Here is a 21,543-nt window from a genome sequence, read left to right as displayed (position 1 = left end):
TTAAGGTGATTGGAGGAAGGTGTGAGGGGTTGTCAGACGCAAGTATTTTACACAGAGGGCGGTGGGTGTGTGGAACACACTGCCGGCAGAGGTGGTGGAGGCAGATACATTAGGGACATTTAAGAGACTCTCAGATAGCCACATGAATGATAAAAAACTGGAGGGCTATGTGGGAGGGAAGGGTTAGATAAATCTTCGAGCAGGATAAAATGTCAGCACAACATTGTGGGCTGAAGGGCCTGTACTGTGCTGTAATGTTTTAGGTTCTCTTTCTACAGATGCCCTCTGACCTGTTTCCAGCACATAGGGGCTCTGAATCAAATTCCTGGCTGAGAGGCAACATCTCAGTGAAATGGGCCACAGCAAAAATAGCTTTGAACAGAGGAGCTGCCCACACCTTGGAAAGGGAAAGGAGATTCTGTCTGCGACCTCAAGCAGCATGTGAATGTTTCAATGTACCTTTCAGTGTGGAGGCTTGGGGGAGGGTTCCAAAAGGATGCTGCCTGGATTAGAGGGTATTAACTGTAACAAGAGGCTGGACAAACTCCGGTTGTTTTCTCTGGAGCGTCAGAGGCTGATAGAAGTTTATAAAATTATGAGAGTCTTAGACAGGGTAGACAGCCAGAATCTTTTTTCCCAGGGTAGAAATGTCAAATATGAGAGCGAGTAGCTTTAAGGTGCAGAGAGGGAAAGTTTTTTTTGACACAGAGTGGCGGGTGCCTGGAGTGTGCTTCCAGGGGTGGTAGTAGAAGTAGATACAACAGGAGCATTCGAGGTTTTTAGATAGACACACGAATATGCAGGGATATACTGTGCGCAGGCAGAAGGGATTAGTTTAATTTGGCGTCCTGTTCGGCACAGATGTGGTGGACCGAAGGGCTTGTTCCTGTGCTGTACTCTTCTACGTTCTATGTTCCTTGTCAAACTCGATATTTGAAAGTCTCTGTTCGTTGCCATCTCAGACAGGGAAACAATGTACTTCTCGTGTATCATTATCTCAACGTGAGCCCCTGGGCTGCAGATCTCTGTCCAATTGCAACAGGGAAACACAGCCCAATTAGTCCAATGTCACGGGACATTCGTTCTGACTCTCCGTGGAAAACGTGGAAATTTAGGCTGATAAATTGACTCAATCTGCATGTTTCTGGCCGGGTGGCTGCAAATCGGGTATAAAAGGTGATGAGGGCGGTGCTAGGACATGGTTGTGTTGGTCAGCATAATGTGGGTGTTTAAGCATTTGGGGCTTCTGCTGTTCTTAATTGGAGTAGGTTATTGTTCCAATGTTTGGAAACAGTTTAGAGGTCAGCGGTTTCCATGGAGAAAAGTGAAACCCAATGTTGCAACTGCTTTTGGTTCTCAATTCCGAACGCTTGAGGTGCAGAGTGTTTCTCCGTTGCGGACTGTAACGGTGGAGTGCGGGGAGGAGAACTTGTTGGTTAAGGTTCACCTGGATTTATTTGGAACTCGGCATCTCGTTAAAGCAGCAGATTTAACGTTGGGGACAGCAAACTGTCGGCCAAGCAGAATTTACGCTCGGAACTACACTGTTGTCTTTAACTATAGACTCCACGAGTGTGACAGCAAACTACAGGTAATGATTCTTACAACCACCCTTAATGCATATCGTTTGTCACTCACTAATTTTTGGTTTGGGCACATTAGTATTGCAAATCAGTGTAATGTTTTACTTTAAACGAAAACTACATTATCTACTGTTAGATTCGGGTCTCCAAACTGCATTGTATTTTTTTCCTAAATCAAGCTATCTCTCGCCTACACCTGTTGAAGGGTCTCGACGCCGGATGTCGACCTTCCTTCCACAAATGCTACCTGACCGGCTGAGTTCCCCAGTTTCTTGCGCTCCGCGTTCCAGCATCTGCGGTCTCTTGCTCCTTTATGGAGCCCCCAACCCATGTGTGGTTACAACACATTAGGTTAAGGTCTAACGAGTCAATGGGCAGGCGGGATTCGAACCTCCAACTATATTTCTCCTGTCACTTGGCAGCCACTTGCAATTTATCTTGGCACTTGCAAGGGCTATTCAATCTCGCAATACAAATCATCATGTTGGGACAGTTCAAATGGGGGGTTATGTGGGAGGGAAGGGTTAGATAAATCTTGGAGCAGGATAAAATGTCGGCACAACGTTGTGGGCTGAAGGTCTGGTACTGCTGTAAGTGTTCTATTCATTAGCCGCAGAAAAATCGGCGAACCATATAGTGGAGGAAATCAGAACTGGTATACAAAGAATGGCGGCAGATCAAGTCCATGCGTAAACTCCGTGAAACCTCAAGATTATACTGACATTATGTAACACTTGTCATCTCGCCCTGAAGTGGCCGAGCAGTCTGTGGAGTGACATCCATTTGAGAGAAGTTTTCTGCTTAATCTTACCAGATGGTTGGAGATTACCTTGTCTACACCACCCACCTGAACCACACACCTCAGGCTCACGGATCGATCATTGCGCGCACTAATGGAGCAATCGTTCCCATTGAATGCCGTTATTTCAGGTAACCCAAAGTGAAGCTATTGTAGGTGAATTTGTGATCAGACGCATATTCTCTAATCTCGCTAATACCACCATCTGTCCTTCCAGAAAAGGTAACGTGAGCAGTAACCCAATAAAACCCACCTGGATCCCGTTCAGCTCCACCAGGTCCAGAGAGGGGCATCTATCATTCTCACTGCGGCTAATGAATGGTATGTGATGGTCGGAGGGGCCTGATTGTAGGACTCAACCAACTGACAGTGTTACTTTGCAGCCCCCCCCCCCCCCTGCATCTGTTTCCTATTTCTTCCTTCTCTTCCCCCCCCCCCCCCCCCCATACTAGGCACAGGGTTCCCCTTGTTCTCGCCTACCACCCCACGAGACTCTGCATCCAACATGTCATTCTCTGCAACTTCCACCACTAAGCATATCCTCCCCTTCTATTCTTTCTCCCTCCCCTGCATTTTCTGCAGGGATCGCTCTCTGTAACTCCCAGGTCCACTCGTCCATCCCCACTGACCCTCCCGGAACTTATCCCTGCAACTAGTCTCTACACCTCCCTCACCACCATTCGGAGCCCTAGACAGTTCTTCCAAGTGAGCATTACTTTCCTGTGAACCCGAGGGTGTCACTTATTGCATCCAGTACCGCCGCCTCTGCATCAGTGAGACCCGATGCAGATTGGGCGACCGCTTTGTCAAGAACCTTGCTTTCTCTGCTCCAAAAGCCAGGATCTCCTGGTGGCCAGCCACTTCAGTTCAACTTCCCACTCCCATAATGACGTATCCATCCCATGGCCGCCTCTACTGCCACGTTACCAGATGCAGTTGGAGGAACATCACCGGATAGTCTGCTTTGATCTTCAATCTGATGGCCTCGACGTCCACTTGTTGAACTTCCGGTAACCTCTTCCCTCTGTTTTCCCTCATTCCTGTGGCGCCCTCCCCCCCCCCCCCCCCCCCCCCCGCCTTCTTCCCCACTACCTCCCCTTTATTCCATGGTCTACTGTCCCCCTCCTCCAACTGGATTCCTTCAGCCCTTTGCTTCTTCTACCCATCACCTCTCAGCTTCTTGCATCACTCCATTTCATCCCTCCCACATCCACTGCAACCCCCCCCCCCCCCCCCGGGGACTCGCCTTGTGCTTCTCCCCCGACCATCTTATCGTCTTCAGCCCTCTTCCTTTCCAGTTCTGATGAAGGGTCTCGACTCGAAACATCGACTGTTTATTTCCCGCCATCGATGGCGCTTGACCTGAGTTCCTATAGCATTTTGTATTGCTCCAGATGCCAACATCTGCAGAATCAGTTGGCTCTAACTGACTGTTCATGCATTCCCTTGTTTTATCCTACAGATGACTGGCTAACAGAGCGCAGGTCGACCACGTACTACCTGGGTGACCTCATTCACATCGAGGCTTCTGTTTCAATGATTAACCACATGCCCCTGAAGCTCTACATTGACCGCTGTGTAGCCACATTGAGCCGGGACAAGGACTCCACCCCGAGATACAACATCATTGATTACCATGGGTAAGTAGATTTTCGATTTCTCCAATTAATAATATCTCAGTGTTCTCTATTTTTCATGTCCCTCTTTTGTCCAGTTGCCTCCTGGACAGCGCGGTTGAGGACTCGTTTTCTACCTTCGTGTTGGGGGGAACTGAACGTGAGGTGGACAAGCTCCGCTTTGACCTGGATGCCTTCCGCTTCTTTGGAGATGAACGTTCTTTGGTAAGAGGGAACCAAACGACCGGTTGTCCATGCTAAAGGGGGTTGTTGATGTCATTAATTCATGTCTGAATATCCCTCAGATTTTCATCACTTGTCGCTTAAAAGTTGCTGCAATTGATCGGAGAGATTCCACGACCAAAGCTTGCACTTTCCAGAAGGTGCAGAATATGTAAGTCGCTTCTTGCCCGCCCCTCCCCTCTACTGTGTGGCCGTGACGTCCGTTCTGGTTAACTAACTGTTTCTCTCTGGTTTAGGTGGACCCCACTGGAAGAATCGAGCGTCGATATCTGTGCCTGTTGTGGTGTGGGCGACTGCACTGCCACAAAGGAGGGTCTGTTTCCTTCCAGAGGACGGAGGGACGTTCAGCTGGAGGCTGGTAAGTCCTTTCCTCCTGGATGTGGGAGGTTGTTCCCTCTGCTCTTTAACAAAATTTTTGTATTACAGAGAAAAATGAAGTCAAGTGGGAGGGTGAGGTCTCGCTGGGACCACTAATCATTCTGGATCCTGATGTGATCAGCCCGGGAACCGAGTCGCTGAATGAGTTTCAGCAGCGCGCCGTGGAGAGGGCTCCAGGGGGTGAGTTGGTTACCTGAGATTCTCCTCTTTTCCCCACACCGGTATTTCATTCACAACCCTTTGCTTTGTTTCGTTAGGTGTGGTATCGGAGGTGGTCCTGGTCGTGGCCCTGTCTGTGACGGCTGTCTCTCTGATATCTGCGACTTCAATCGTCCTGTTTCTGTACAAGAAACGCAAGCAAACTCGGTGCAACAACTTCAACTAAGCAATAAAACCCAATTGTTGGATTCTCAAGTGTATTTCTGCGTTTTTATCATTAATACTTTCCCTTATCCGTGGAATGTTTTTATTTGGGGAGGGGGTGGTTTGCTCCCGTTCTAAAGTTCCCAGGACGCAGTCCAGTTGTTGCATAGCGACGGTACTCGTGTGGGTTTGGTGGCAAGAATTCTCTGTTGGGCGGTTGCTTTACTGTTGCAAGTTAGCATTTTTCTTGACTGACCATTCTGTCGTGGTCTCCAGAGATAGTGACTGAATATTATTCTTGGCCTTCTCCGCGCAGTTCTTTGAAATGCTTGCAGATTGTTATTCACTTGGTTCTGTGCTGTTGGCACAGAACCATCCCCTTTTGCCCTCCAACTGGCGTTGAAATCAAACCTGAGATTGGATGACTTGCTTACAGTGGTATCATCTCCTTGCACTTGAGTTAAAAGGGTAACGAGCTTGTAATATCCAAAGGGAGACTCGGACGACCGGCCCCCTCCTAATCGTTCACACCCATTAAGCCTGTGAAGCTGCTGGAATCCTAAAATTGGGGTTGGGTGTAATTCCACAGGCAATCTGTGGAAAGATAAAATGGTTCAACTTTTCCTGTGACCCTTTAACGGAATTGACAAATGTAAGATACCTCAGTAAGTGGTGAAGTGGGATGTATGGCCGGACGAGTAGAAATGGCTTAAGGACAGTTATCAGCAGGTCTTCGTGGTGAGACAGTGGGGCCTTCCCGGAGGCAGGCCGGACGTGCGAGTTCGGTAAGCAGAAAAAACTGAGCCAACCGAATAAAATACTGGAATAGCTAAAGGGGTCAGGTACCATCTATTGAAATGAGAAACGGTTAACGTTTCTCACATCAGACATGAGAACGATAAAAGTTAGTATAAGAGGCATTGAAATGTGGGTTAAAGGAAATTTTCTAAGACTGAAGATGTGGTAGAAGGGTTGTGACTTGTTGCTGATTTGATTCTCCCAACCCGGCTTATATACAGGGACAGAGGCCAGGCAGAATTATTTCTTGGATAATTTGCTTGCTCTCTAAAGATGGGGGATTCGCTATCAAACCAGGCTGGCTCCAATGTGCTCAGGTAGCAGCTGAGGTGTTTCATCTGGCACATGATGTTCTTTGGTAAATAAAAAAGCAGTTAACAAGAAGCATTTGGTAATCTGTGTAGACTGAATCTGCCAACTATGGCATCATGGGTTTTGTAATTGTCACTACATCTTCAATAGCAGTCCAGTGTGACATGCAGTAAGACCGAGGTACTATTGTGGGCTGAAAGGTAGGAAGTAACAAAAGAAAACCTAGCTACCACCTCCTGATGTTCAATGGCACTACCATTGCAAAATTCCCCACTATTAAAGTCCTGCAGGATACCATAGACCAAAAAATTCAAGTAGATCAGCTATATACATGTGGTTACAGAAACAAGTCAGGAATCCAGCATGTGAATAACTATGCCCCCTACCTCCCTAAAGGCTCAAATTACAAGTGTAATTGGAATACTCTCCACTTGCCTGGATGAATGTAGCTTCAACACATAGCAGCCTGCTAGGTAGGTACCCTGTCTGCAAGCATTTAATCACTTCACCACTGATATGCAGTAGCTGCTGTTTGTAACATATACTGGATACATGGCAGTAATTCACTGAGCCTCCTTTGACACTACCACCTAGAAGGACAAGGGCAGTGAAAGGATGAGATCACCACCAAAGGTAACATGCCTGCCAAGCCACACACCAAACTTGCTTGGTGTTCCTTCATAATCTCTGGGTTTAAAATCATGGAACTCTCCCTAAAAGCATCGGGGGCTATACCCTTCCTGGACTGCAGCAGTTCAAGAAGGCAGCTCATCACCTTCTCCAGGGCAATTAGGAAAGTGCAATTAAACATTGTGGCTAAGACTGCATCCCTTGAATCAATAAAAAGAAAAGATTTCTGGGGGTTGTTAAGACTTGCCTTTAATGACAGGTGGCCAAAAAAAATCTCATATCCTAGTAACTCTTTTGCCTACTCTCACACACTGTCCTGTGCCACGTACCCCACAATGGCAATTTTCCATCAATTAGTGCTGAGGCTGAACATTATCCTGCTGGAACTCCATATACATAGCAGTACTCCGGTCTATACACCGAAGTCTCAGAGGTGCTACAAATTCCTAATTATTCACCAATGACTTTTCATGAAGTCAGTAATATTTAGTGAGAGAGAGTGATGGGTATATCTAAAGAAGTTCTGTGGCTATCAGTGACAAAGAGACCATTGAAAGTAATTAAATTGCACTCATACCTAAACTGTCTTTTTGCAATCCAATCCTTGGTCACCTCACAATTTCTTCTGATCACAATTTGTGAATGGTTTAATCTGTTTGACTTTCCACCTACTTCCTTACTATGACCCATTTCTTGTCTCTCAGGGAGCTTAGGGTCAGGGTGCGGTAATCCAGTAAGAAAGTGGCCGATGATATTTAAAATGTGGCTTTATGGGATGCAATGTGAGAATCTGAGCTGCTTCAGCTGCAGATAATCTTGTGATCACTGCAAACCTGATATCACATTGCACTCCCCCAAGCTGTGATTCTGGATGGAGTTTAAAATTGCTTAATTTGAAACTTTGGAAATAATATTTTGCAAGATTTGTTTGTGCTACTTATCTGGGTAAGTCAAGGTCAAATTCCAAATCACAGACAAATGCGAGAAACCACTATTCTTCCCGGATTCCCAGGTTTAAATTAACTCTTGATTAAACAAGTATGGAGAGCAAAAATGTGTTTTTGTAACCAGCAGAATAAACATCTCATTTGTGAAATATTAATAACTGTGATGAATTCTTATATAAACCGATGACATGATTTGGAAAAGTTTGCCTTGGTGAAGCACTCACCATGGGGGGAACCTCGCTGTTATTTGCTCTCTTAGTGTCTCTTCCTGCACTGTTCCTGTGTGATCCTCTGTAAGTATTAGGGAATGGTTCTATTTAATGTACATTATATTCTGGTACTTAGAACATTTCCTGTTATTCAGCATCCTGAGGTGATCCTCTCCTGTAAATGAGATGGGAATTTATCTCTGGTTTAGTTTCTCATTTGCTTATTAAATCCTTGTTGTTTCTCAATGACATTTTTTTCTATGTGCTGATGTACTTTGGTCAAAGGAAAGATCTTAAGATTTTAGGGAGTCTGCAGAGGAGATTTATTAGACTTGGTTCCACCGGTGAGGGAATTTTATTATTTGGAGTCACCAGAGAATGTTGGGGTTGTTCTCCTTACAGCAGAAAAGATTAAAAGGAGAGCTCATATTTTTAATCTGTGGGGAGTATTACATCAAGCAATATTTTTAAAGCTACATTTTATTCAGGTGCATTTTTAAAAACTAACCAAATATTCCCACTGGCAGGATGGTTGGTAGTCAGATGTGGATTTAAGGCAATTGGCAAAGAACTGTAAGACACAAGTTCCTCCAACATTTTGTGTGTTGCTCTAAACATGAAGGAACAGTTATTTACACAGCGAGTTGTGATCCGGAATTGAAAGTGTGGTGGAAGCTGTTTTAATAATAATTTCCTGAGAACTGGATAAATCCTCGAAGGGAAAAAGATTTACTGTACTTTGAGAAAAGATGGGTACCATGCTTTCAGAGAGCCAATACAGGTTTGATGGGCCATAGCTATTTGTGGTTCTATTCCTTATGCCACGAAGCAAGAACAGAAACTGCTTGGCTGAGGATAGTCACCCCATGCACCTATCACAAAGAGAATAACTTCAAATCAAGATAGTTCCTCAGTGTTAAGGGGATAGATGGGGCAGAGTTTGTTAGGTGTGTCCAGGAAGGATTCCTGACACAGTATGTGGACAGGCCGACTAGAGGAGAGACCATTTCGGACCTGGTACTAGGCAACGAACCTGATCAGGTTTCAGATCTCTCGGTGGGATAGCATTTTGGAGATTGTGACCATAACTCCTTGACTTTTGCCATGGCTTTGGAGAAGGATAGGAGCAGATGATGTGGGAAAGTATTTAACTGGGGGAGGGGGAATTATGATGCTATTAGACAGGAACTTGGGAGCATAAATTAGGAACAGATGTTCTTGGGGAAGTGCACAGTGGAAGTGTGGAGGTTGTTTAGGGAGTACTTGCATGGGCTTCTGGATAGGTTTGTCCCATTGAGGCAGGGTAAGGATGGTAGAGTGAAGGAACTGTGGTTGACATGAGATGTAGAATATCTTGTCAAGAGGAAGAATGAAGCTTACCTGAGAAAGTATGGATCAGACAGGGCTCTGGAGAATTACAAGGTAGCCAGAAGGGAGCTTAAGAATGGAGTTAGGAGAGCTAGAAGGGGGCATGAGAAGTCCTTAGTGAATAGGATCAAGGGAAACCCCAAGGCATTCTACACATGTGAAGAATAGGACGATGACTAGAGTGAGGGTAGGACCGATCAGGCATAAAAGAGGAAATATGCCTGGAGTCAGAAGAGGTAGGGGAGGTCCTTAAGAAATACTTTGCTTCAGTGTTCACCAGAGAGAGAGTCCTTGACATTTGTGAGGATGGCATGCGACAGGCTGATACGCTAGGGCATGTCAGCGTGAGGAAAGAGGATGTGCTGGAACTTTTGAAAAATATTAGGATAGATAAGTCACCGGGGCCGGATGGGATATATCCAAGGTTTTACGGGAAGCGAGGGAAGAGATTGTTGCACCTTTGGCGATGATCTTTGCATCCTCACTGGCCACAGGAGTAGTGCCAAATGATTGGAGGGTGGCAAATATTGTTCTTTGTTTAAGAATGGGACTAGGGATTACCCTGGGAATTACAGACCAGTGAGTCTTAATTCAGTGGTAGGCAAATTACTGGAGAAGATTCTCAGAGACAGGATTTATGGGTATTTGGAGAAGCATGGGCTAATTAGGGACAGTCAGCATAGCTTTTTGAGGGGCAGGTCATGCCTCATGCGGATGTGACAAAGCACGTTGATGAAGGTAGAGCAGTGGATGTGTACATGGATTTTTATTAAGGCGTTTGACAAGGTTCCTCATGGAAGGCTCATTCAGAAAGTCAGGAGGTATGGGATCCAGGGAAACTTGGCTGTGTGGATTCAGAATTGGCTCACTCATAGAAGACAGAGGGTGGTAGCAGATGGAGTGTATTCTGCCTGGAAGTCAGTGACCAGTAGTGTTCCACAGGGATCTGTTCTGGGACCCCTGCTGTTTGATACTTTTATAAATGACTTGGGTGAGGATGTGGAAGGGTGGGTTAGTAAGTTTGCTGATGATACAAAGGTTGGTGGTGTTGTGGATAGTGCAGATAGTTGCTGTAGATTACAATAGGGTATTGATAGAATGCAGACTTGAGCTGAGAAGTGACAGATGGAGTTCAACCTGGATAAGTGTGAAGTGATATACTTGGGGAGGTTGAATTCGAAGGCAGAATACAAGGTTAATGGCAGGAATCTTTGCAGTGTGGAGGAACAGAGGGATCTTGGGGTCCACGTCCATAGATCCCTCAAGGTTGCAGCACAGGTCGATGGTGTTGTTAAGAAGGCGTATGGAGTGTTGGCATTCATTAGTCAGGATATTGAGTTCAAGAGCCACGATGTAATGTTGCAGCTCTATAGGACTCCGGTTAGACCACACTTGGAGTATTGTGTTCAGTTCTGGTCCCCTCATTATAGGAAGGAAGTGGAAGCTTGAGAGAGGGTGCAGAGGAGATTTACCAGGATACTGCCTGGAATGGAGAGCATGCCTTAGAGCAGGATAAAATGTCGGCACAACATTGTGGGCCAAAGGGCCTGTACTGTGCTGTAATGTTCTATGTTCTAAGTCACATTGTGCAGTTGACCTCGATAGAAAAGTAGATTTCTGCAATAACATCAGCTAATCTGCTGACAGAGAACAAAACTCAGGGTGGAAATTTATTCTCACAGTGCAGCACAAATTGCATGCTGCACCACACTTGCAAAAGTGTTCTTTTGATCATGCTAATCATTGCACATTGATAGCATAGCCGTTACTCATTTTGTCCCAGTTGGAGTTCACTGACATCAAACCTAATACATTTTATTCCATCTAACATTGAATTAAAATTATTAAACAGCCATTTTGCTGTTTTTGATCTAGGTCACAGATTTAGGATCCAGACACTGGTGGCTGTCAGTGAATCAATGATGAGAGTCAGTATTAATGTCTTTGGAACTAATTTGTTAATTTTTATTAGAACAACAATAAAAGATGCAGCTGTATAAAACAGTTTGATGCAGTATCTCCTGCAGATCAAATCCAGTAGAGTGTTTTGTTGGGTCTTCCCAGACGCCTGGCTCTGGAGTACGCAATTGATTTAGATTTAGATTTTATTTACAGCGTGGTAACAGACCCTTCTGGCCCAACGAGTCCGCGCCGCCCATTTTAAACCCCCAAATTAACCTACCCGTACGTCTTTAGAATGTGGGAGGAAACCGGAGCACCCAGCGGAAACCCACGCAGACACGGGGAGAACGTACAAACTCCTTACAGGCAGCGACGGGAATCGAACCCCGATCGCTGGTGCTGTAATAGCGTCGCGCTAACCGCTACACTCGCAATTCTTTCATTGGACCATCGTGAAGGAAAAGCATTTTCCACTGGATCATTTAAAACATTTGCAGCATGTTCCATTGAATAACGACAATCGAAGGAAAAGAACTATCCGTTCTTTATCAGGGCAATTACAATTGTGCTTGAGAGTCATACTGGAAGTTCAAAATGTGCAGTGTCATTTTGCACAGAGCTTTGAGATAATTTCCTTCTTAGTTTTGACAATGGTTTAACATTTGTCTTCATGATTCTGCCTATGCTCTGAAGGGATTGAGGTGGAGGATGATTGAAAAGGTTGAAGTAGCAAGGACTATTGGTGCCTTATCACCTCATTGTGGTTGTGTGTCACCACCAGCACTCAGTATGGGACCACAGTCCCTACTGGCAGCATATGAATGGGGCTTTTGAATGGGATCATATTCACTGCAGTCTGTCCCAATTACCATCTCCAGGACTACAATGCAGAAGTTGTCAGTGAACTCCAGTGAAATTGCTGTGTTTCCCTGGTGATGAATTTGCAATACTTCCATTGCCCACACTCCAGCCTCAATTTACAGTTCACCCAAGTCTGAACTTGGACGTGCTGTATTATTTTTGCCTCTTTAATTACCCCACCTACCTCTTGTGAGTTCTGATTCATCTCCTGACTGTGCAACCTTTTCAAAAGACATGAGCAAAGAGTGTGATGGAATGCCCTCTACTTGCAAGGTTGAATGTATCTCCAATTCACTTGAAAAACATGATGCTATCTGAGATGAAGCAGTCAGCAAGGTTGGCACCAACCCCCATCATGAACATTTACTGCTGCAGCCAGTGGTCCTACAATGGTAGGATCACAAAATGTAAGGTCCTCTCCAAGTATGCTGACCTGGAATTATATGGTCATTCCTTCACTGTCAATAGATTAAAAACCTGGTACTCCCAGTCACATTGTGGGAGTACCTTCACTGCACGTACACCTTACGGTCTTCTTGGGCAACTTGGTAAAGTAATTAGAAAAGACTGTTGTTTCAAACAAGTCACTGATATGGGTGTCACTATCCTTAAACAGCCAGGTCCTTTTTGAGGTCATTTGAGAGTTGTTCACCTTACTGTGGGTATGGGATAGCACATTTAACCAGGCTTTGTGGGGATGGCAGATTTACTTCTTGAAGGTGTTTATGATGATTGGAAAGTTTCAGCTATTGATGCAATTTCTTTACTGAAGATATTTAATTAACTATTTAAATTCCCCAGATCCTCTGGTGGGACTTAAATCCAAGTCTCTGGATTATTTTTCTGGGCATTTAGATTGCTGGTCAGGAATTTAAGCACGGTATCCCTATTTCTTTAAATACCCTAGTTGAAAGATGTATCTTGGCTGTTTAGATTGCTTTCAACTTATGTGCCCCACACCTTGTACTATTTTCATGTACCTGGATGGCTTTAGTTAAAGAAAATGGCTATCTTGCTATTTTCAAAGGGTAATTAGAAATATTCACAAATGCTGGCCTTACCAGTGACATCCACGTTCTATAAAAAAATGTTTTCTTGACTCCTGTCACGGCTGTGATGAATCATTTGTTTTCTCCATTGTTCCTACAGATACACATTGACTGCTCCCAATGTTTTGCGAATTGAAAGTGAAGAAACTGTGATTGTGGAAGCCCACAATGTCAATGCTGATATTGATGTTGATATTCATTTGATGAACTTCCCCGAAAGGCAGGTCTCATTATGTCAAACCAAAACACGTCTGACATCAGCAAACAACTATCTAGATTCTGCCACTGTTAAGGTAAATGGACAGATAAATTAAACTGGCTCAATCTTTCAATAGCTCTCCAAGGTTATAGTTTTCACTTCAAGCAGAGCAGGTTGAGATTTTGCTCCCATGTTTAATGCATCTTAGTATTAACATTGTGTAAGTTATTCAGCAATATTGGAAAGGGAGAGACTTCTAATAAATTAGAAAGTTGGGGCTGGAATTTCAGAATGTGTTTACCTCTTTAGTGACTAGAAACAACACAAGGAGACTGGCAATCCCTGCTTGTCACTGTCCATGTCTATACCTGTAATCTCTATTAGCTTCACAAGTCTCAAAGATTTCTGCATGCCAGTTCTGGCCCATTCTACATCCTCCAGACCTGAAGATTGGCTGATATATGGCTCATGAATGCCAACGGTACCCAGCTTGTATCCCTTCAGGATATTGACAAACTGCTCAATGGTGGGGATTATGGGGTAGAAATTTATTCTCAGGTTGATAGCTTTAAATGTGAACTGTGAAAGTGACTGTTGGTTGGAATCACGTTTCTGAAAATCAGTTCAACTGAAGTAAATTTCTGAAGTGGAGCACAATGCATGGATAGTTCTCCATGGTGCACTTAACACTATTGAGGCAGGGATGAATTTCTGTGCCTTGTGGATTCTTCATGGGCTGAGTTTTGGGGTGAAAGGTGTTGGGGGAAATACAACATTGAAAGAAACCACACCCATTTTGTTTATTTTTTTGTTTATTATTGTCAGATACCTGCAGATAAACTTCCAAAGGAATCCAGAAGAGGCCAGTTTGTAATTTTGGAAGCAAAATCAGGACTTTTTAATTTGCAGAGTGTTATCCTTATTACACGTCAAACAGGACACATCTTTATCCAGACTGACAAACCAATCTACACACCGACTCAAACTGGTAACTATGGTCCAAAGGTTTTTTTTGATATATCTGCACGACACCAGCACATAACGCTGCTGTAAGGGTGGGGTGGGAGAAGCATGAAGATCATTGAGGAAATTTGCTTTAATAGAGAATGTAACTATTCCTCTTCCATGCAATCCAGAAAGAAGGACTTACAATTTACTTAGCACTATCTGAACATTCCAGTGTTCCAACAGCTAATGAAGCACAGATTTGAAAAGTAATCACAGTAAATTGCAAGAACCCCAGCAGATTTTTTTTGCACAGACAGAAGTGTGACAACAGTCAGATAATCAATTTTAGTGATTTGCTTGAGACATAAATCGTCCCAGGATTCTGGGTTGCCTTTCCTTGAAAGAGTACCAAGGGATCTGTTGTCTACTTGAGAGAAAAGACTGGGGGTAATTTGACATTTTCTCCAAAAGAGTCCAGTATTGGCAGTGCAGCAATAGGTAATGTCTTTCCAGCAAGCAGTAGATTATCTGCCTGGACTTTTTGTACAGGTCTTTGGAGTGGGTAGCTCCCTACTGATACATGCCCAATTCATATGCAGTTCCAACAGATCTTTGTAGTATCCCAAAAGCAAACCTTAGCCTCTCAATGGAGCTGTCCCTACAGCACCAGCACACCAATCTGATCTATTTTCCCTCAGGTTCTGAGTCAGCTTATGTGAAAGTGTTAAACTGGGATTTATTATACGCCATCTTCACAAATGATCACAGGGTATGTCGTATGTGAGGGTATAAAAGTGGGTCCAGTGAAGAGTTAAAGTGAAGTCATGTTAAAGATTTCTCCTGAATTTATAATTTCACTGTCAGCAGTAGGTCACATTTCTTCCTCTGTCAAATGTTTGTTGGTTCAAGATCCAGTCCAGCAATTCATGAACAAAAATTTATGCTGAGATTTCAGTGAGAAGACCTGAACTTTTGGAGATGCCATCACTTAGATGAAGCATGAACCTGTTAGGTGGATCAAAAAATTCCATGGCACTGTTCTGAAGAAGAGCAGGGGAATTCTTCCTGATCTCCCAGCCATTAACCCTGGTCATTTTCACATGTTGTGAGAGCTTTGCACAAATTGGAAACATCACATTTGGAAGAAAAATACTTTATTGTTAATTCTGTTCGAGACCCTGCAATAGGTGTGAAAAGTGCTGGAGAAAAGCAGGTCTGTCCAGCTTTCCCAAATGGTTTCAACTTCACATTGGAAGGAGAGCAGGCAGAGTGAGGGATATCCAGGTGAGAACTGGATTTTGGAAGACTTGTATCACAAGTGAAATTTTAACAAGTAACCTTAGATTTAACAAGACCCTTCATGAATTATCACATGGATTGCTCGATCTCAAATTCATGTAGCTGAGCACTGTACATCAAGGAGAGTGTTTCATCTCTTCATCCTGGGCTAAACTGGAACAGATCTGAGACTGCAACCTATTGCATCACCTCATTTTCATCAGGCATATTTTTTCATTATTTGATTTTCTTTTAGTCTGTCTGATGATATAAAATGGCAGATTACATATATTACAACTTTCATGTGGGCATCACTGGCAAATAGAGCAAATATTGCCCATTCCCTAATTGCCCTTGAAAAGGTGACACAATACCATGGTGTTTATGTTCCTCCACTATTCTAATTGTCTCTTGACACAAATTCAAATCCCACCACAGCTGTTGGAGAATTTAAATTTGGCTAGTTTAAATAAGTTTGGAAACTGAACTGTCATGAGTACTGATGATATATTTCTCAGTGTGGACGGTGTGTGACATGGAAGGGAACCTGCAAGTGGTGGTAGGCCACGTGCCTGAAGCTCTTGCTTTCCTTGGTGGTCAAGGGTTTGGGAGGTGCTGCTGGAGTAGCCTGGGCAAATTACTGCAATACATTTTGTGTATGTTAGACATTCCAGCCACTGTGTGCCTGGTGATGGAGGCAGTAAATATGTAGGATGGTCGATGAGGTGCTTGTCAAATGGGCTGCTTCATCCTGCTTTATGCTGAACATGTCGCGAGTTATGGCATTGCACTCATCCATGCAAATTCTTGACGTGTGCTTAAGAGATGGTGCAAGGGCCTGGGCGTATCAGCAGGTGAGTCACTCACCACAGGAATCCCAGTCTCTAACCTGCTATTGTAATCACAGTCTTTATATGGCTGGTCCTGTTGCTTTTGATCATTACCGATGCCCAGCATATTGATGACAAGGGAATCGATGGTGGTAATACCTTGGAATGGTAAGAGTAGGTGATTAGATTGTGAGAGCTGCAGTATGGATTAATCTTTGCGTTGTTCTTTTTTCCAGTACTTTATCGCTTGCTCACGGTGGACAGTGAGCTGAAGCCAAGCAGAAACCCAACAGTTGTTGAATTTGTGGTAAGGTGTATTGTTCTATAAATATCAAAAAGTAACATCTTTTCCCCATTGGAGTGTGTGGAGATTTGTAGTTTCTCACTGACTCCATTTGTAAAGGTATTATCCAGGCTGGAGCTGAGGAACAATGAAAAATGGCATTTACATTCTCTGAACATCTGATCTTCAGCAGGATCACAACAACACAGGAGTCTTTAATGCAGTGCTATCAAATAAATTATGACCCTGAACTGCATGAAGATATTAGGACAGGTGATGAGATCGGTGTTATGGAACATGTTGAAGGAGGGGAGATGGAAAAGTAGAGAAATTTTGGGTGGGAGTAATAAAGTGCCCTTGGCTTTTGTGGAGCAACTGAAATCTGGGCTGAGCAGGGGAGCAGAACTGAGCACATTCACAGACCCTGGAACATTGTAGGGCTGAGGGATGGGGTTCCTGACATTTAATCCTCAGTGTGGATTTTGAGTAAGAGCAATACTAGATATTCACTGTTCTTGCCGATGAATGAATGCTTGTGAGAGCTACCAGTTGATTCTGGTGGAACAGAACATTAGTGTGAGGACTTCAGGAGAGAGGAAAGAAAATTAATAATGAAACAAAAACAGCAATGAGGAAACCGTGGTTTATCAATTTGCTTCACTACAGCCGGTGAATTAGAAAACACCTGATGGGCCCCTATACACTGTTGCTCTTCCAAAAGATTCAACTGGAGTGATAGTACCCAATATTTGCAGAGGTGATGTCTTAAAACAATGGTACTAAACGTATACACCCCTGCTGTCTGAGCTAGATGGTTGGATCAAGGCTTCTGAAGGTAGATTGAGGACACATCTACTCAGCTGGGTTAGGTGCAACTCATGAAGCTGCCTACTTCACAACAAATGAATCAATGCAGTGGTTCTACTTTTATGAGTAAATACTTCAGTCAGTCAGCACAGCCTGCACTTACGTTATAATACAAAGATGGTGAGAATGTCAGGCCTCCCCATGTCAACAGGCTCTGTTAACTCCAAGTACTCTGCATTCTCTGTCTGAATTTTGCCAGGGTTTGCTCTTACATTTTTCTGTTTAAGGCTTGATTTATTATGAGTCTGTACTGCAGCTAACAATTTAATGTCTACATTTCTTTTTTTGATCTCCAGTAATCATAGCATGAAGGAGATGCAGCTTTGAAATTCCCTGGCCAAAGACCCAGGATTGCTAACATCTCATTGTAACTTCCTCAAATCTAACACAGTCTAACACGCTGTTTACACTTGACGGCTTATGGGAAAATAGAAACAGTACTGGGGAACAGCTTACAGTTTTGGTCTCCGTATTGAAGGAAATAAGATAAGATCTCTTTATTAGTCACATGTACATCGAAACACAGTGAAATGCATCTTTTTGCATAGTGTTCTGGTGACAGCCTGCAAGTGTCGCCATGCTTCTGCGCCAACATAGCATGACCACAACTTCCTAACCTGTACGTCTTTTGGAATGTGGGAGGAAACCGGAGCACCCGGAGGCATTGAAAATGTTGTCTTATGATGAAAAGTTTGAGTAGATTAGCCCTGTGCTTTAGAAGAATGACAGGTGATGTCATCAAAGTTTGCAAGATTCTAACAAGGCTTGACTGGGTAGATAGAACATAGAACGGTACAGCACAATACAGGCCCTTTGGCTCACAACGTTGTGCCGAACTTTAAACCTCGCCTAAGACTATCTAACCCCTTCCTCCCACATATCCCTCTACTTTAAATTCCTCCATATGTGTATCTAGTAATCTCTTGAATTTGACCAATGTACCTGCCTCCACCACCACCCCAGGCAGCGCATTCCATGCCCCAACCACTCTCTGGGTAAAAAACCTTCCTCTGATATCTCCCTTGAACTTCCCACCCATTACTTTAAAACCATGCTTTAATAGACATTTCTTTAATATCTATCCTGCAACTGTCTTTTGCAGGTGCTGTGAAATACAACTCCAGAGCTCAAAAGGACTGACATCAAATGAAAAAGAGAAACAAGCTCTCAAGAAATAAATTTCAGACATGCATTTGTATCAGGCAGTCTTACCTAACATAGAGTTTTGTGCATGTGTTTCACTCTGGTAGAAGTCATTATCTTTCCATCATTCCTGCTATAAATATGTTTCCCCTAGTGGAATAATTTAGAACTAGGGGATACAATGTCCAGGTAAGGGGTCTTCTATGTTGGATTGGGTAAGGAGAAACTTCCTTTCCCAATGTATTGTGAATTTTAGGAATCCTCTGCTGCAAAGTGTCATTATGTATGTCTAAGACTAAAGCAGATAGATATTTGGAATACAGGAAATCAAGGTACTGAGGTTGGGAAAGAGGGAAGGTGAGATCATCTATGAACTGTTTGAATTGCACAGCAGGCAGAAGGGGCCATCTGGTCCACTGCTGCTTCTACATCTTATGTTTTACATTCAGTATCTAGAACCTTACCGTGAGCATCAGAGATCCTCTCTGCTGCCCAATGCCACTTATCTCTCCTCTCTCTTCCCAATGTGATTCATGGTCCAATTGATTATCTTGTTGAGATCTGTAATGGCAGGAGCTTGCATATGCAAGTCATGTATGCATGTTTAAGTTTACAAAGCTTTGGACCTTGTGTGCCACAGGTGACTGCTGCAAGAGACCCTTGTGAAATACTGACCTTGGCAGCCTCCCCATCCTGTGCTTCACCACTTTAATGTGCGACTTCAGGCTTGGTGTAATTAATTCTCCAATTTGTTTTTCACTTCTAATTCTACTTTCAGAATCCCCAAGATATTGTTGTAGAACGGACTGATGTCATTTTCAAAGATTCCACCGGAATTGCTGGAAGTACCTATAAAATACCAGAGGTTGTGAAGTATGTACAAGTTCTTGCCACAGTTAGAGATGATTGTGGGCTTATGTTTATTGGAGTTTAAAAGAATGACAGACGATCTGAATGAAACATATGAAACTCGGAGGGGATAAAACCTGCAAATGGTGGAAATCTGAAATAAAAACTCAAACTGCTGGAAAAACACAGCAGGTTAGGTAACATCAAATTCTGAGGGGATTTGGAGGATAGATGCTGGGAGAATGTTTCACATTGTTGGAGAATCTCGAACTGGAAGCATGGTTTCAGGATAAGGCATTACCTGTGTCACGAACCAGCAACAAAAGAAACGCACTGAGTGTGATTCAGTGTTAAAAACTATTTTATTAATCACTACTTAAGATAATATGTAAAATAAAAGTAAAAATGTTAGTATGTTAGAATTCAAAAATGTTAAACCTTGAACGTTAACCCCAAAAACTAAACTCTTCGTGTGTGTGTGTGTGTGTGTGTGTGTGGCAAAGTCCCAAACTCCAAGTTCAGGAATGGTTCTTAAAGTTCAGTTCCGCAAGCCATAAGGTGAAACATGAGCAAGGGCTTCTTCAACAACCACCGTTGTCTGAAGATAAGACGTAGATGTAGAAAAACAGAGAGAGAGTAATTACGAAGTCCAAATGTTCCACGATGGAACCCAAACGACACAAGTGTTTACTCGGTAGTGACTACCTCACCCCGAAAAGCATCCGAATTGTGGTCATCCACACACAAATACCTGTTTCCTTCTACAAGTCAGCAACAAAGTGAACTCCACTGGATTACTTCCAATTTCCATACATGGATTTCAGTGGCAAACACAGTTATTGTTTCTCATCCATTGATAGAGAAAACTAGCAGGCTGGTGTCTCTCTCCCTTCTCTCTCTCTCTCTCCTTCTGACTTTTTCAACAACGTCATTACGTCCTTTATCTTCTGTTGACGTAAGCACGCCCCACACACACATACACACTCTATCTTAAAGGGACATTCACTGAGTCCATAACACCTCCCACCTAAAAAGAATTTTTCCCAAGAAAAATTTAACCGCGCATACAGTTAGTAATGTTAATAATTATCATGCTACACAACTACAGACTATCAGATTAGTACAGATACATGTTTCCCATTTAACATCGGGAAAGACAATCAGCAATCACATTATCTTTACCTTTAATGTGAGTTATCATGAGATCAGACTCTTGCAAATTAAACTCCAGTTTGACAGCCTTCTGTTCTTGTTTTTGACTCGGCTCAGAAACACCAATGGGTTATGATCTGTATATACAGTCAATGGTTTCTGAGCGGTGCAAGCATATACACTGAAATGTTGCAAGGCTACAACAAACGACAGTAATTCTTTCTCTATGGTGGAATAATTCTTTTGATGCTCATTAAATTTCTTTGAAAAGTAAGCTACAGGATGGTCAATATCATCAAGGTCACCCTTCTGCAACAACACAGCTCCTGCAGCTTTATTACTGGCATCTACTGCTAATAAAAATGGCTTTTCAAAGTCAGGTGATTTGAGCACAGGATGGTAGCATAAAATGGCTTTCAGCTTCTCAAATGCTTCTTGACAAGAATCTGTCCAAACAAACTTTACTCCCTTCTTCAGAAGATTAGTTAGGGGAAGAGCAATATCAGCAAAATTTTTACAAAATTTTCTATAATATCCAACCATTCCCAAAAATCTTCTAACAGTCCTCGTACCTGTGGGAATAGGGAACTCAGATATTGCTTGAACTTTTGCCTGAACAGGAGCTTGAGTGGAAATGAGAAAGAATCTCTTTTCAGGGCAGTCTTGAATCTTTGCAATTCTTTACCTCAGAGCTGTGGAAACTGAATCATTTTATAGAGTATATTCATGCAGACTTAGACTAAGTTTAGGTCCATAGCAAAGTCAAGCATGAACTGTCGAGATCAGATCAGCTACAATCTTATTAAATGATAGAGCAGGCTCAACAACTGCATGGCAGACCCTTACAGTGTTTCTTCTGTTTTTAGGGCAAGTCAACAGTGATGTGGATGGTTTTCTGATGTTGGGTACTGATTTCAGTTTTCCTGACCCCACTGT

General features: G+C 43.3%; 2 protein-coding genes across 2 annotated transcripts in view; both read left to right on the top strand.

Moving 5' to 3' along the window:
- The first annotated feature begins 336 nt into the window (after positions 1-336).
- LOC127585097 (zona pellucida sperm-binding protein 3-like) lies at positions 337-5,033 on the top strand. Its single transcript, XM_052042290.1, has 9 exons — positions 337-1,591; positions 2,398-2,513; positions 2,600-2,703; positions 3,845-4,022; positions 4,097-4,223; positions 4,304-4,392; positions 4,478-4,599; positions 4,668-4,799; positions 4,877-5,033. Exons 1-9 carry the CDS (start codon positions 1,199-1,201, stop codon positions 5,002-5,004), a joined length of 1,389 nt encoding a protein of 462 aa, XP_051898250.1. The 5' UTR covers positions 337-1,198; the 3' UTR covers positions 5,005-5,033.
- Positions 5,034-7,841: 2,808 nt separating this feature from the next.
- The window catches only part of LOC127585095 (complement C3-like), a 91,421-nt gene continuing 77,719 nt past the window's right edge, over positions 7,842-21,543 (top strand). Inside the window, exons 1-5 of the mRNA XM_052042288.1 lie at positions 7,842-7,962; positions 13,159-13,351; positions 14,083-14,245; positions 16,550-16,620; positions 19,385-19,479. Coding sequence (XP_051898248.1) covers positions 7,895-7,962; positions 13,159-13,351; positions 14,083-14,245; positions 16,550-16,620; positions 19,385-19,479 — 590 coding nt within the window. The 5' untranslated portion in view covers positions 7,842-7,894. The remainder of the gene's footprint in view (positions 7,963-13,158; positions 13,352-14,082; positions 14,246-16,549; positions 16,621-19,384; positions 19,480-21,543) is intronic.

Source organism: Pristis pectinata, chromosome 31, assembly GCF_009764475.1.
Source record: "Pristis pectinata isolate sPriPec2 chromosome 31, sPriPec2.1.pri, whole genome shotgun sequence".
In the NCBI taxonomy this organism is placed as follows: domain Eukaryota; kingdom Metazoa; phylum Chordata; class Chondrichthyes; order Rhinopristiformes; family Pristidae; genus Pristis; species Pristis pectinata.
Note: the sequence above shows the minus strand (reverse complement) of the source record. Positions and strands in the feature narration are given on the sequence as shown.

Coding starts and splice junctions, on each gene's coding strand:
- LOC127585097 (XM_052042290.1), top strand. CDS start 1,199: ATGGTTGTGTTGGTCAGCATAATGTGGGTGTTTAAGCATTTGGGGCTT. Junction 1,592..2,397: donor AGTGTGACAGCAAACTACAG/GTAATGATTCTT, acceptor TAATCTTACCAG/ATGGTTGGAGATTACCTTGT. Junction 4,224..4,303: donor TTGGAGATGAACGTTCTTTG/GTAAGAGGGAAC, acceptor AATATCCCTCAG/ATTTTCATCACTTGTCGCTT.